The sequence below is a fragment of the Fulmarus glacialis genome, unplaced genomic scaffold (genome assembly GCF_000690835.1).
Source record: "Fulmarus glacialis isolate BGI_N327 unplaced genomic scaffold, ASM69083v1 scaffold31397, whole genome shotgun sequence".
NCBI lineage: Eukaryota > Metazoa > Chordata > Aves > Procellariiformes > Procellariidae > Fulmarus > Fulmarus glacialis.
The window spans coordinates 47,319-58,921 of record NW_009223084.1 but is presented as its reverse complement, the minus strand read 5'-3'; the positions used below and the strand labels follow the sequence as shown (position 1 = coordinate 58,921).

Sequence of the window (11,603 nt, the reverse complement as noted above, 5' to 3'; positions counted from 1 at the left end):
ATTGGAAATAACTTTGTACCTATGACTTCTGTCACTGTGGTAGTTTCTGAGGCTGAGGTCTTTGCGATTGTGACTGCAAACTTGCCTTGCCTTTCAGGCAACTTGTAAGTTCATGAGTAAGCAAGGAACCTACTCGTGCAAACTAACTTGCAACACAGATAGGGCCTTTCTGCTAGCATGGGGTCTGACTGAATTGGAGTTATTCTTGTGTCAACTCACTGATGAAAACTTCCATGACTTGCTTCATTTTTGAACAGGATTCTGCAACCAAAAATATAGGATTTTTTAAATTTGTGTTGACTTCTTTAGTGAAGTTGTATTGTTCTTTTGAGGAGTTCTCTGACTGCCAATTATTTATCCCTTGGTCAGGTACGACTGGTAAAGCCTCATCTCCACCACCTGTAATAGACACAAGACAAATGAGTGAGAAGCTGGAGACGATACTATATCAGCTCCGTCAGGTAACTCGTGAGAGGGATGAGCTGCGCAAGCGACTTGCACTTTCATCTCCTGGATCAACTTTTGATGACTGCAGGTAAAAATAAAGGAACTGTAACATTTTAATTTTAATTTTAATTTAGTCCTCAGTAGTGTTTTCAAGCATCTTGACTCCTGCTTGCCTGTAAAGCAGCAAGGATGTTGCAATGTGTGTATGTATGTTGCTTGTAACCTACCTGCATCCTGGTGATGCCTGGTAACCACATCTAGGTTTCAGAGCTGCCTGTTGAATGCCTATTCCCACTTTCTCCAGCAATTTTGCTGTGGGAATGAGGGGAGTAGGGCTCATCTCTATGTTGAGAGAAGAAAGCAAACAAGTTGTTTAGGCTTGCTGGGTTATGTTGTGGGTAGAGAAAGAAGACAGTAGCTGAAGCATTTGCTGTTTTGAAAGCAAGAGAGAAGAAAGGGAAATAGCTCTGAATACTTGGCTGGAGGACAGAAATTGGGAAAGGAAAAAAAAAATCTCAGCTATTCCTGTGCTTCTGCAAAGAGAGAGGTTTGGACTTCTCTTGAGGGGAGCAAGTGTTTTCTAGGAGATACGCTTTCTGGTATACATATATTGAGGGACTGTGTAGCATTAACATGTTGAGAGTAAGGAACTCTCCTCCACTGAGAAGTTACGGGTGCTGCCAAATTAAAATAACATGTGTTCAAGGTCAGTTAATGGCCAGCAGCCTTATGCAGCTCATTCTAATTTGAGGGTTGATAAGTTATGAGAAAGATAGTACTTGGGGAGCGTGTAAGTTAATTGTAGATAAGGGTTTTATTGGGTAGGAAACAGAATTGGTTTATTTTAGAGGGTTAAAGATCTGCTAATGTTTATAAATGCAACTTTGGGCACATAGAGCCAGGTACTTTTTGCCTGCAGGAAGCACATGTAAGAGAAATTTTTTGAACGTTGGAAAAAATTGTCTGTCACTAAACCTGAAATAAGAGCAAAAAACAGATTTTCTGGGAGGTGTTGCCATGATGCATAACTTCTCTGAACTTTAATGTTTTATTTGTTGTGGTTTTTATCTGTTACTTCATCGGCTCTATCTGTACGTGGTCAGGTAGTTAATTAAACTTTTTGTCCTTATGGGATAAGGTCAAGATTTGAACCAGTGAACTGGAATTGAGAGAATCTGGGCATTTTATTCGCTCCTTAGCTACCCATCTTAATGCCCCCTTCCTCCCCCCATGAGTTCTGAGGGTTGCTTTAAGAGCATTGTGTTCTATCTAAGGGTCTCCAAGTGTTGTGGGGATGGGAGAGGAAAAGGTTGTCAAATGTCAACATCTTTTGCATAGCTTCCAGTTACTTATTTATACATAGGGATTTCTATTTGAAGTCACTAGAGCTTAGGCATTGAGGATTTTATAGCTTACAATGTTCTCCATAATCCAGGATGCTATTAATAAAGTTCTGATGAGCTGTCCTCTAGATTGCCCTAGTTTTTGCTCTTTAATTGTCAAATCAATCTCCTGCTGCCACTGCAGGATTTGTATGTTGTGGAAAATATAAATGTTTACAGCTTAAAGAGCAACTCATCAGAATAAACATTGCATTTGGGCAATATGTGTTAGATGGAGGATGCTGCCTTCCAAACAATTAGATATTTGAAGAGTTGGAAACGAATGCAGATTATTAGTTGACATTTTTTTCCTTCAGTGTAAAAGCAACTACTCCTCCCATCCACACGCACATTTATGGTTTTTGAAGGCTTAGTGGTAGCTTTTTTACTTTGTTTTGCATTCTTTCCTCATATAAAACTAATCTCCAGCTTTCCAGGAGTCAAAGCCCAGACATTGCAAACTATTATGCTGAAGTGTGAAAGCTGAAAGATCATTATTTAGATGATGACTTTTATGACCCAAAAAGGGCTTTTGCTTTCCTGGTTGTGTATGCTGCTTTAACCATGGCTGTACCAAATACAGGTGGTGTAGAGGCAAATCTTGACACGTCACGATGGCGTGCTTCAAAACAGTTGCAACTTGCAACGCATTCGTAGGCTGGGCTGTGCTGGCTGTGAAGGCTGGCAGTTGCAAAACCGAGAGCTGTTTTCCAAAGCCAGCGTTGACTAAGTCTAGAGCAGTGGAAGAGGAGCCACAGAAGTGGATTGTGATGTGCTGAATCAGATGAAGATGTGTCGTCCTGCTGGACAGGAGTAGGATTGCTTATGCTGTGCTTGTGTCACTTGACAGTGACTGTATGCGTGCACGTGTTGTGATGATTAAGCAAAGATTTGACCAGATAATTTAGTGTGCTCAAGGTGCATTTTATAGACTTAAACTTGCTATTTTTGCTACTTATGTAATAGTAGAAGAGAACTGCAACACAAATAAAACCCCTGAAAACTGCCTTTGAGAAGAGATTGTTTATGTGTAATCTGTAATTGTTGTTGTTGGAATTGCAATAGTGAATGAAAACATTTTCAAGTTGTTGGGTAGGCATTGCCCACAAAGTTGGATCTGCCATTGGCATTAGCTTTTACATCAGCATCAGATACATGTAAATGTCAGTCTTACTGTGGCCTTGATTTATGCTCAGGGTAATTCCACTGGAATACAAAGGATTTTTAGAGTCGTTGCATAAATATCAGAAAAACGGTTGGACCTTTGACACTAGCATTTTAAATTTTGTTAACGTTTGAACCAATGCTTCCAAAATAGTAACTGACACCTCTCCTTTATTGAAATCACAGTTTTCTGTATTTTGTGAGGCATTTTAGCATAAAACTGTGGTGGTCTTACTTCAACAAGAGTCAACCACTACATGCGCATGCATTTGAATGGACTGCTTTGTTGCAACAGTTTTGATTTTTAACTTCTGACCAATATTCCTCCTGCGCATATCCCTGGTTTTCTTGCTGAAACATAAACCCTTGGAACAGCACTGTGAAACATATGGCCTTGGCTATCCAGGTGTTTTTTATTTCATGTAGATGAGCTAGAATGCAGGATGTTACTGGTGGCATTGTTGCTCCTTCCTAATTGTGTAGGTATGGTAACTTCTGTAGTTACCTACATGGTATCCATATGTTTATAGGATTTGTGTTACTTCAGCAATATATGAAATACACATGATTGAGGTTAGACTTGTAGAACAAGTTCTCACCATAGCTTTGAGACTGACCTAATAGTTCTCCTTTAGTAAAAATTCATACACTGAAATATTTTGCATGAACACAAATTTATGATTACAAGCTTAGCATGAACATGTGTTAGTGGGTCTCAGTAAACTTAATGCTTCAACTGAGAGTTAAACTGTGTTTCAATTAATGTTGTCATTTTAATGACTCAGGTGGACAGATGGTGTCTACTTTCAATAATTTCACCCTAAAGTCTAATTTAAATCAATACTTGGCTTTTTAGTGATTCTGTCAAGGGTGTGAACATTTCAAGTTGGGTTTTACTTATGCTAACTAGGGTTGTATTTTAAAAGAATAATACTGCAGTAGTTGCGGCAATATGTATAAATAACGTACTACTTCTTTTGGCACCCCTAAACAGTGAATTTAAAAAACCCTAAAAGACATCCCTGTAGATGTGACTTGGATATTTCGTTACTTTATATGAATTTGGCTTTTGCTAAAGTCTGCCAGTCAAGGAAGGGTTTTTTGGTTTTGTTTTCCCCAGGAGCACTTCTCTGGAGAAAGGCAAAAAAGGAATTACAATTGGAGGCCTTACTACTCAGCAACCCAGATGCAGCTGGGTTGCTAAAAAGCACTTTCATGTCATACACACATTCCCTAAAAGTCTGTGAATTATATGTGGCTGGCTTTTTTTAAACAACTCTTACCACTGCAGCAGTGTGAAACCATTTTCATTTCGATTCAGTTGCCAGCTGCATTTCAGTTCCAGAATCCGTGTTGCTGTTTTTGTATGAAGCAAAGAGAATTCTGATGGCTTTTCAGGCTGCGCTTACAGCGAAGCCGTTTGGGAGAGAGCGAGGTGGGAGGGAGAAAGGGTGTTCTGTGCAGCAACGGAGCAAATCCGATACGAGAATGAACAGAGTCAAATTAGAAAGCAAATGTTTTCTTTTTGTGGTTTGGTTTTGGTTTTTTTTTCCATTGCCTGTGGAGTTATAAGAGACTCAGGAGATGACACAGGGACAGCTGTCAGAAGCTTCATTTTGAAACTAGAAAATTCAATGGTGCAAAACTTTTGTGACTGTGTACAGGAGGAACAGTTCAATTTAGAGTCTCTTTTAGAAGCTTGGTGCTTCAAAACAAAAAGGCATAATCCTGCTCATTGAGTTTCTAGCATGATGTAAGATTTTTCTAATAAATAAATAAAGGTATCATGTGCAATGACCACACATTCTAGACATAATCTGTGTTGGTGAACTGCTTGACAAGGTAGATCATCTTAGAAAATTTCTCCTCTCTCAATCATCCTGATATACTAAAAAAAATTTCAGTCAAAAATTTTCTTTTGCCTGACTTTGGCTTTCACTTTGTTCAGCTTACTGAAAATTGCTTATTGGAGATTATATTGTATTGGAGATTCCTAATAATTATTTGAACAAAATTTGGGTTATCTTATGGAAATGTGAGGTAGATTCTGACACGTTTTCGCATTCATTTATAGTAGTTTAAAAGAACATGGTAACGCTCAATCAGGTATGTAATTCAGCAGAATGACTTGGTCAAATTAGTTAAACTCAATGCTCGATTAATCAAACCGGTCAAATTCTGCCAGCACAGATGAGTGCGTTTGGTGTCCCATTGAAATTCTTTCTCTCAACCCTATAATGCTGATTTCCCTAGGGAGCTGTAGACAAGGTCCTCCAGCCGCTGCCCAGACGAGAAGTTTTTCCTAGCCCAGGTCTCCGTGCAGCCCCCACTTGCCTTTGGCAGCCTCTTTTCAGCCCCACTCTTACTGCAGCTCTGTGCTTTTTCTTTGAGAGTTTTGACATGGTAGCACAGGACAGCCGAGCGTACTGTGATTGACTTGTTCTTGTATCAAGTGGCAGTTCTGCTCTGTGATACGACTGCTCAGAAGAGAGGTATGTGCACACTCGGGACTATTTTTGGCTGTGTTAGTGTTAGACAGAATTATCTCATTATAAGATGTTACGCCTCAGTATTAAACTAATACAGGTTAAAGTCAGTGAATTTTTATTTGTGGTTGCATCTTAATGTGAAGTGGTCAGTATTTAAATTAAAGCATAATGTAACCTAAGCATCAACAGTTGTGTGATACTATTTATTTATTGGATAGTAACTTCCCAGACTTCTCACTCTCTTTAGTAGCTGATGTTCGAGTTCATATTCTTTTTCCATGCTAGGCCTAGTCCGAAACCAAATCATGATTATGAAAGACTGAAGATTCAGTGCATGAAGGCCATGTCAGACCTACAGTCTCTGCAGAATCAACACACCAAGACACTAAAAAGGTGTGAAGAAGCAGCAAAAGAGGCAGACTTCTATCAGTAAGTATTAGTAAAGCTGTATGAGGTAAGAGTTTACCAGTCTGTGCTAGATCATAAAGCATTAGAACACGGTAATCAAATCATTTTTTTTTTATTCTGTTTTTCCACTTTAATTGTAAGATCAATGTTTGCATGCATCAGATAAAACATTTCTGGCCTGTTTGAAATGTTAAAGTATGAATTGCTTTTATTTTGAAGAATTTGAGATGGAAATCCCTGATTTCCAAATCCCTGGAAATCTTCATGGGACATGGACAAGGAAAGCCTAGTTACTGACTTGCAATTACAATCCAATAATCTCACTGTGAGGCTGGAGAGCAGAATTTGAGAGAATGTATTTTGTTACTGTTTTTTTTTAATAGGTTGTGATAGCTCTCACACTGACTTTTTAAAGTTTTAACATGGGTTTAGACCAATTGTAAGCATTTATGAAAATGCAATAAAATAGGGAGAAGTTGGTGAATATTTCTAGCATGTATTGATGCAAGTAGGAACATGTTTTCTTCACTTGAAAGGAAGACAGCTCAGAAGTAGAAATGCAGATAAATTCTTGGTTTGAAGTTTATTTCACTTAAATCAACACTATAAAATATGACTAGTATTTAATGACAGCATTTGTTTTCATTGGGGGCTGCTGGTTCTTACATAGCACTTTCACCTACAACTCTTCAAGCCTTTAAAGATAGGCATCGTTTCCTTATGTTCTTCTTCCAAAACCTGAAAATAGTATTAAAGATTGTCAGCAGGTACAGATGTAGCAAGTTGTGTGGCTTCTTTACAAAGAGGTTTATTCCTAGTTTCATTTGAGAATCTTCAAGTACTTAAATTTGCTAAGGAATTCTGTGTAAAGCATTAGTGTTCTGTACATTGCAGATGGATTTTTTCAGAGCTGAATTACCTATGTCCATCCGATGCTGACGTGAAACACTTGTATTCTTTATCCTAAAATATTAGTGTTTTGCTTACCTTATTTCGGAGTTCTGTAGTCCCTGAAACCATACTGTGTTGCACTCTGTTTATTTCAGTATTTTCATGATAGTATAAAAGGGTTTACCCTCTCATATGAGGAGAAAAACTCTGAGTTTTAAAAGATAGTGGTTGATTGAAATACTCAAGTATACCAAGAATATAGCCATATTCCTCAGAGACCAAGAATTTAGGCTTTTGAAAAATGATGGGTGTATACAAGTACAAGCTTTCGCATTTACACTTGCTACACACTAAGATTAACTGTTCAGAAGAAAGTATAGCATGTTTTAATTGATGCTGAGGTAATTCTTCTTATTATAAGAACTTCTTTACTTGGGTTTGAATAATTCAGTTTCCTACTTAAAACTTCAGGGAGGCTGAAACTCACTGTTGGAGTTTAGGTGCCCAAAACATGACAACACATGTTGAAATCCATGCGTGCAATTCCTGTTCATCCTATGAGTAATTCTTAGGGTAAAGAAAGGAATTGAGTAGAATATGCTATTCAAATGTTATTTTCTCCTGCAGTAATTCTTAGAACTCCATGCTTTTAAAAAAAAAAAAGTTACTATTCCAAAGAATTTATAATTTCCAACAAAATCTGAATAACAGATAACAGATTAATAACCTACATGTAAAGATTATGTGTATTTAATTGTGTGAATATAATTTGTCAAAGGCAGTTTTTTAGCCAGTTGTCCTAATTTTAAGGAAGACTTTTTTTAAATGCTTTGGGTCATTCTGTGCAGGAAATGTTGGTATTTCACTTCATAAGGAAGGAATACAAAAGTATCTTAAAATATAAATTGATTCTATTCATTGTTATGTGTTATATGTGGTTTTCTTATAAATATGGACTTTAAACACTTTACCAGTACGTGTGAGAGTTCAGTTTGAATCATTCTGTTTCAACAACAAAAATACTTGTCCGTATCCAAATGTCACTCTCTGTTTGATCTGTGGTAGTAAAACACATTCAATTGATTTTTTTTTTTCGCTCTTTTTCAGCAGTGATCTGGTCTAATTTTGGACTGCTACCTTGAATTATAATCTGAATGATAGCCTCATCATGTGGCTCTCAGTTGTTTAATTTTTAAGTGAGAGTGTATTTCTTTCAATAATTATGGCTTGTATAATGAAGTTTGGAGTAACTTCGATAGCTTTTTACCTGCTTGAATGTAGTTGAAACATACATAGTGTGTTTTTGTTGGTTGTTGGTTTTTTCTGTTTGAGTGGTTTTTTGTTTGTTTTTAAAACAATAGTAAAGAAGGAGATTTTTGTCGTTTTCATCTGTATTTTGGTTAGCTGCTGCTCAGCTGAGGGGCCCAAGAGAAAGTGAAGGTGATTAGTGGGATAATTCCTATTATCTCCAGGATCATCTAATGCTCACATTACACCATTTCTGTTTGTCTATCTGCTTGCTTTTAAAATGGCTATGAAATGGCATTGATGGGTGGCATAAATCCACCATCTCTTCTGATGCTGTTTAAAAGTACTGTGTACTTTCATGTATTTTCATATTTATGTGTTTGTTTCTGATTTTTTTTTTTTCCTGGTGCTTGGAATACTCAATGCAGAACTGAGTTAGTTTGACCTGCTTTCTTGGTAGGAAACTCATGCTTGAAATGAATTAGTCCAGGACTTTGTCCTGGCAAGTTGGGCTCTAAGAGCGTTTTTTGTGTGCCATGGCAGCACGTTGCACAGTCGGCTGCTGAGCGACCAGTCACAGCTGAAGGAGGACATGGATACCTTGAAGAGGAAAAACACGCAGTTGGTGCGAGAACATAATCATCTCCAGCAGTCATGTGAGGAAATGAAGAGACTTCACGATGAGGATCAGAAAGAGATAACGGACCTGCGCAGCCAGCAGCAGCAGGTAAGCTACAGCTTGTAGTGTAATTGCTAGAAGAGATCATAAATTACTTCTTTGATAAATAAGTCAATAAAACCAAATGTGCAGCATTGCTGCCTTTTATGTTTTACTCATTCTAAAACATCCGCCTTATATTTTATAGCACTAGGAGAGAAAATGAGATTTTGGATACTAATTATTTTCTGTGTGTAGCTGGAAAAAAGAATGAAGGATATAGAATATTAGGTGGTATTAAGAAGTTTTGATGCAGAGATGAAAAAAATGTACATGAGGAAGATTGTATATGCATGGTATTTTTTTTAAGTGGGTGGAGAGGCATCAAAATCCTAGCTTGAAGTTGCAAAGTGATTAAAAAGATAGCTATTTTCCTAGGGTATTTTGTGGGACAGGGCTAGCTTTAAACTTGCATGTAGTTTTTTGGAAAGTATCACAATAAAAAATAAGTGACAGATACAGGTTTTTTGTGGGTGGTTTTTTGGGCTTTTTGTTTTTGTTTTTTAATTATTCTAGTGACACTGTAATGGTTTGGGGAATGATTGAGCTGAGTTTCGTTATTTAAGTTTGCAGATGCTATTCAGTTAGAACAAAGCTACAGGTTGATTAATGTTTTTGAACTTAAAAAAAGACAAGCGTTTCAGGAAAAGGTGGACATTTCAGAGCTGTATATAACAGGCTGTCTCTACGACAACGTTCTGAAGAAAGAAAAGTAAGAGTAATAGTAATAGTAAGGAGCACTTGTCATATCAGGTCTACTGTTCACCTATGGAAAAGTCTGATCAATTAGAATAGTTACAGTAACATGTGCAATGGTTAAACAGAGTATCTCGGTTAACTGTGTGTAGGCTGATTCACAGGGCAAATGTGCAAGTCAAACATTAGGCTTCAGAAGCAAAACCTATGCAAACAAAAATAATTATTTGCTAGGGTAGGAGGGGCAAAGGTCAAAGCAAGCTGGATGTGCTGAATGGCGCTTTAGGAGGTGCTTGAGGGCTGGTGCAAAGAGGAGTGGAGATTTGTATTTCCTTTTGATCCCTTCCTCTGTTATCTTGAGAGTTCTGCTGTGACATGGTTTAGTGGCTTGGTTCAGAAGATGGCTGATGTTCTGTGTAGCAGAAATGGTTTGCTGTGTAAACCTGGGCAAATCGCTTCATTGTTCTGTGCCTCAGTTTCCCAGTCTGCAAAGCAGGGATGTAAAACCTCCAAGAGAAGGCTATTGTATTTTGAGGTTCTGTCCTGAAGTTTGAAATTATCTGGCAGCACAGAAGGAGGCTGAAGTATCATTGTCAGTATGTATTTAAAGAAATTCAGTCTCGTGTCAACATCACGATTAAACCTTTGAAGAAACCTGTGTATGTGACTCTCGATGAGAAAGTTGTGTAACTCCCTTTCTCAGCATGTCAGAGTGAATCATGGTGTCTTGAAGGGGCGCCAAGAGTCTTATCTTGTCTGTGTCATTTCTCATCTGAATTAGTCTAACGCTATTTATGTTGATGCGTCTGATGTTGTTTCGTCGTCAGGCCGTAGCAAAACACAACATCTCGGTGGCCTCAGAGAGCAAAAACTTTTGATCGGGTTACTCTTCGTGTGGGATTGTCATGGATTTGCTGTGTAGCAGCTGACCAGCTTAAGTTTCTGCTGCTCGCATACGAAGTTTCTCGTTGCCATGGCTGTCTTCCTCAGTCCAGCTGGGACTATTTACTTTTTCTCAGACTGGGATTTTGAATGGGAGACCTTCCTTATTACGCTGCTTCCTGTTTATGGTGTTTCTGCCTTCCTTCATCAAATCTCTGTTAGCAAGCTTATGCTGAATTCCGTCCAATTTCTAGTACATTCGTCCTTCTTTTCTTTAATTACTTAGTGTGTTTTCAGCAAAAAGTCATTCCATATATGCTTTAGACAGTGAGAAGTGGTTTGTTTGTTTGGATTCTCAAATACTTTGTTCTCAAACCTGTTCTCAGAATGCTTTGGGAAGTAGTCTTCAGGAAAATGGCTCCCTTGAGCGGGTTTAAATCAACATGTATTTACACTTTACATATGCTTACGGTTTATCACGTTTAGCATATCTGAAATGGTTCACTGAAGCATGCTAGCTAGTCATGAGTCCAACTCTGTGCAGGTTATGCTAGTGAATCCACTGAGGATAGGGACGTATGTGGAAATAGCCATGCCAATGAGACTCTCACCAAAGTGCAGCCTTGTTCCTGCCTTATGAACAGTAACTCCCTGCTTTTACATGTCTTGGTTAGTCAAAGGAGACCAGTGTCAGGCTGAAGAACTTTGTCTCTCTTATCTTGCTGGTGTAGAGAAGTGGTTTCCTGACAGTGACGGTGGTTATCCGCTACCTGTGGGCAGTGAGTATCAGGCAAAAAGCGGGCAGTTTCTTTCGGTCTCCTTCCCTTTTGGTCTGCAGGCATCCAGGTTCTTCCATGTTCAGGAACTGGTCCTTACTCTGAACATAAGACACAAAAGAAGACGAGGAGCCAATTTGTGCATATATGGTAGTCGCTATGTGTTTGGTTTCAACTTTTTATAGACCTCATGTTTTCTGTCTTTTTTTTCCTTCTAATTTTTTAATACTTTTTTATTTTGAGATAGTTAGGGACATACCTTTGTAGCCTAATGTTAAGATTATATAAATTCCTGGCATGTCTCTATATAGAGCATTTCTGTTTCTTCCCACTGCTTCATCAAGGCCAAATTTCAATTTAAAAGGCAAAAACAGAAAAAATGAGCATAGGATTTAAAAAAAAAAAGGGGGGAGGGAGGTAAGGCCTCATTTCAGGCACATTTTTTTGCCTTTTGAGAAGGAAGAAGGGCTAGATTTGCTGAAGCTCATTAGGGGATTTCTGT

General features: G+C 38.1%; 1 protein-coding gene across 1 annotated transcript in view; it reads left to right on the top strand.

Moving 5' to 3' along the window:
* Nucleotides 1–369: 369 nt before the first annotated feature.
* DLG5 (discs, large homolog 5 (Drosophila)) overlaps nucleotides 370–11,603 on the top strand; it is a gene marked incomplete at its 5' end in the record, with an annotated part of 57,778 nt that continues 46,544 nt past the window's right edge. Inside the window, 3 exons of the mRNA XM_009581688.1 lie at nucleotides 370–535; nucleotides 5,768–5,911; nucleotides 8,573–8,756. Of these exons, the coding sequence (XP_009579983.1) occupies nucleotides 370–535; nucleotides 5,768–5,911; nucleotides 8,573–8,756 (494 nt within the window). The remainder of the gene's footprint in view (nucleotides 536–5,767; nucleotides 5,912–8,572; nucleotides 8,757–11,603) is intronic.